The 2,240-nt window shown below is 49.3% G+C and overlaps 1 protein-coding gene across 1 annotated transcript in view; it reads right to left on the reverse strand.

Annotated features, from left to right (window-relative positions):
• Positions 1-1,096: 1,096 nt before the first annotated feature.
• Positions 1,097-2,240, reverse strand: part of GPA33 (glycoprotein A33) — a 28,984-nt gene continuing 27,840 nt past the window's right edge. The window contains exon 7 of the mRNA XM_014517585.2: positions 1,097-1,653. Coding sequence (XP_014373071.1) covers positions 1,518-1,653 — 136 coding nt within the window. The 3' untranslated portion in view covers positions 1,097-1,517. The remainder of the gene's footprint in view (positions 1,654-2,240) is intronic.

Raw genomic sequence — 2,240 nt, forward strand, 5'->3', positions numbered from 1 at the left:
CTTAAAAAATAAATAAATAAATAACAGTTTTCTTGTCCCAGGTCGAATTAGCCAGATCAGGTCCAAATCAGCTTGAATCATTCAAGAACCATATGTGGCCCTGCTGCTGGCAAGTATCCTCCACCCCAGCCTGGGGCTTCAGATGCTTTCAAATCCTTTGGCAGGCATCCTACGTGCAGGCCCAAGCCCAGAGACTTGGGGTTTGGATGCCTCCGAGTTTCACTTGCCCTTGGCCATATGGCTGCAGGAGCCAGCTAGGGAGGAGTCTCTCCTTTCCATACAGTCAGCATGTAGCCAAGATCCTCCCATGGGAAAGCTGGCCAGTGGGAAGCTAACTATGAGGCTCTCGTAGGGAGTCCCATCTACAAGCAAACAGGAGTGCAACCCTCCACTACACAGTGCCATTTTTAATTGCATTACCTTTGTTAGGGTATTTCTCCTGCCACCATCATGGTCATGGTATTTCCCCTTCCAGGTCCTTACCTTGTAAAGAGAAGAGAATGGTAATGGAGAGCTTTCTTCTGTTGTCCATGTTGCAAGCCCCAAGGTAAGCATAACCGTTCACTTCTGATGAGGCAGGTCAAGTGTGACAGTTCCGAACATATAATGTGGGAATATGTTATACATATAATGTGGGTATTCTGTGCTAAGAGTGTTGATCTGTGCTCTGCTTTGTCTCAAGCAGTGCTAAGAGAAAGAAGTGTGTTTTTTATGCTCTTGTCATCTAAAAAGTTCTAACTTGCCATGTTTTTCCCCCTCTTCCTCCTGACTTCTGTACGTGCCGGGGAAAATGGTTTGCTGTCTCTCTTACTTCTGAGGAAGGGAAAGAATAAAGTAAATTGGGATGTGACATGGAAACAAGCATTAAGGATAACTTTGCAGGGGCACCTTAAAATTTTGAGATCTGCTGATGCAGGCAATAGCAATGGGGTGGGACAGGACTCATTCTGACGCCAGGCTGAGTCCAGCTTCTGTGGGCAAGGTCTGGACTGCACCTGGGAGATGCACAAAGAAGCTTTGTAAGTTCTGGAAAATGAAAGTGAAAGGGTCAGTTCTGCTGTCTCAGCTGTCTCATTGGTAGCAGTGCAGGGGCCATGGTCAGTCAGCTACATATTTTTATTATAAATTGTTGCTATGCAAAGGTTCCATTTAGTAAAATCTCTTTTGTAAACTGGTCTTCCTAACGCCCTCCCCCTCCCAATGCATGCATTGTAATATCAGATAACGCCACTGTATGTGTATCTGGCTGGCTAATATAGTATTAAATTCGTGGCTGTATTTTTTTTTTACCCAAATAATCCAGTCTGGCCTTTCCGAGAGACTCATAATTCATGATCTTGAAATCTGGACGTTATGACAGGTAGGGGAGTGAAGCAGGATTCTCCAGTACTTCACACACATCTTTTGTTGTTGTTCACAGATCAAAAGAGATGACCTCTGTCCCAGATAGTTGTAGAAAAAGTCACAGCGCACACCAGACCGGGCTGGTAAATGCACTGTTTAATTTGCAATCATCTCTATGCTTCAGCATGTGTAACCTCTATCCGTGGTCTGGTGGGTGATGATCTGCGGCGCCTTTCTCCCCTGTTGTCTTCCTCACCTTCATCTGCCTCCTGATTCATGGTTGCATCTTCTTTTCGATCTTCTCTCTCACTAAAAAAGTAATTCAGGGGAAGAGATGTTAGTTGGTCTTAATTAACTTCTCATTTCAAGATATTTTGCCACGAAGACAGGCAGTTTTAGTACCCATCTGGGAATACCCTAAGGCAGGAGCAGGCAATTATTCTGGGTGGAGGGCTGCTTACCCAGTTTTGGCAGGCTGTCAAGGGCTGCATGGGTAGTCCCTCTCCTTGACAGGTGCCCCATCTCTTGACAGATGCCCCTCCCCCTGGTCACCATCTTGGGACCAATGTCCCAGGGACAGCACCGGTGGGGCCCAAAGCAGGGCACAGGCTGACAGGGGTCTCTGGAGCTGGGCTGGGTTGCACCAGCAGGGAGGGGGGGAGCTGGCCTGGCTCCATAGAGCCCCTGCCAGCTGGGACCCCACGGTCCTGCCACTCTGCTCTGGGCCCCGCCAGCACTGGCCCCGGGACACCGGTGGAGGCCCCATGCTCCCGCTGGTTCCCACACCTGCTCACTCCCAATGCCCGCGGTATGGGGGGAGGGCAGCGCACAGCCCTGGCCCCCTGCTTGCCAGCAGGGAAGAAGCTGGTGCTGAGCACAGGGAAAAGTGGCCCCTC

Source organism: Alligator sinensis, unplaced genomic scaffold (genome assembly GCF_000455745.1).
Source record: "Alligator sinensis unplaced genomic scaffold, ASM45574v1 scaffold19_1, whole genome shotgun sequence".
NCBI lineage: Eukaryota > Metazoa > Chordata > Crocodylia > Alligatoridae > Alligator > Alligator sinensis.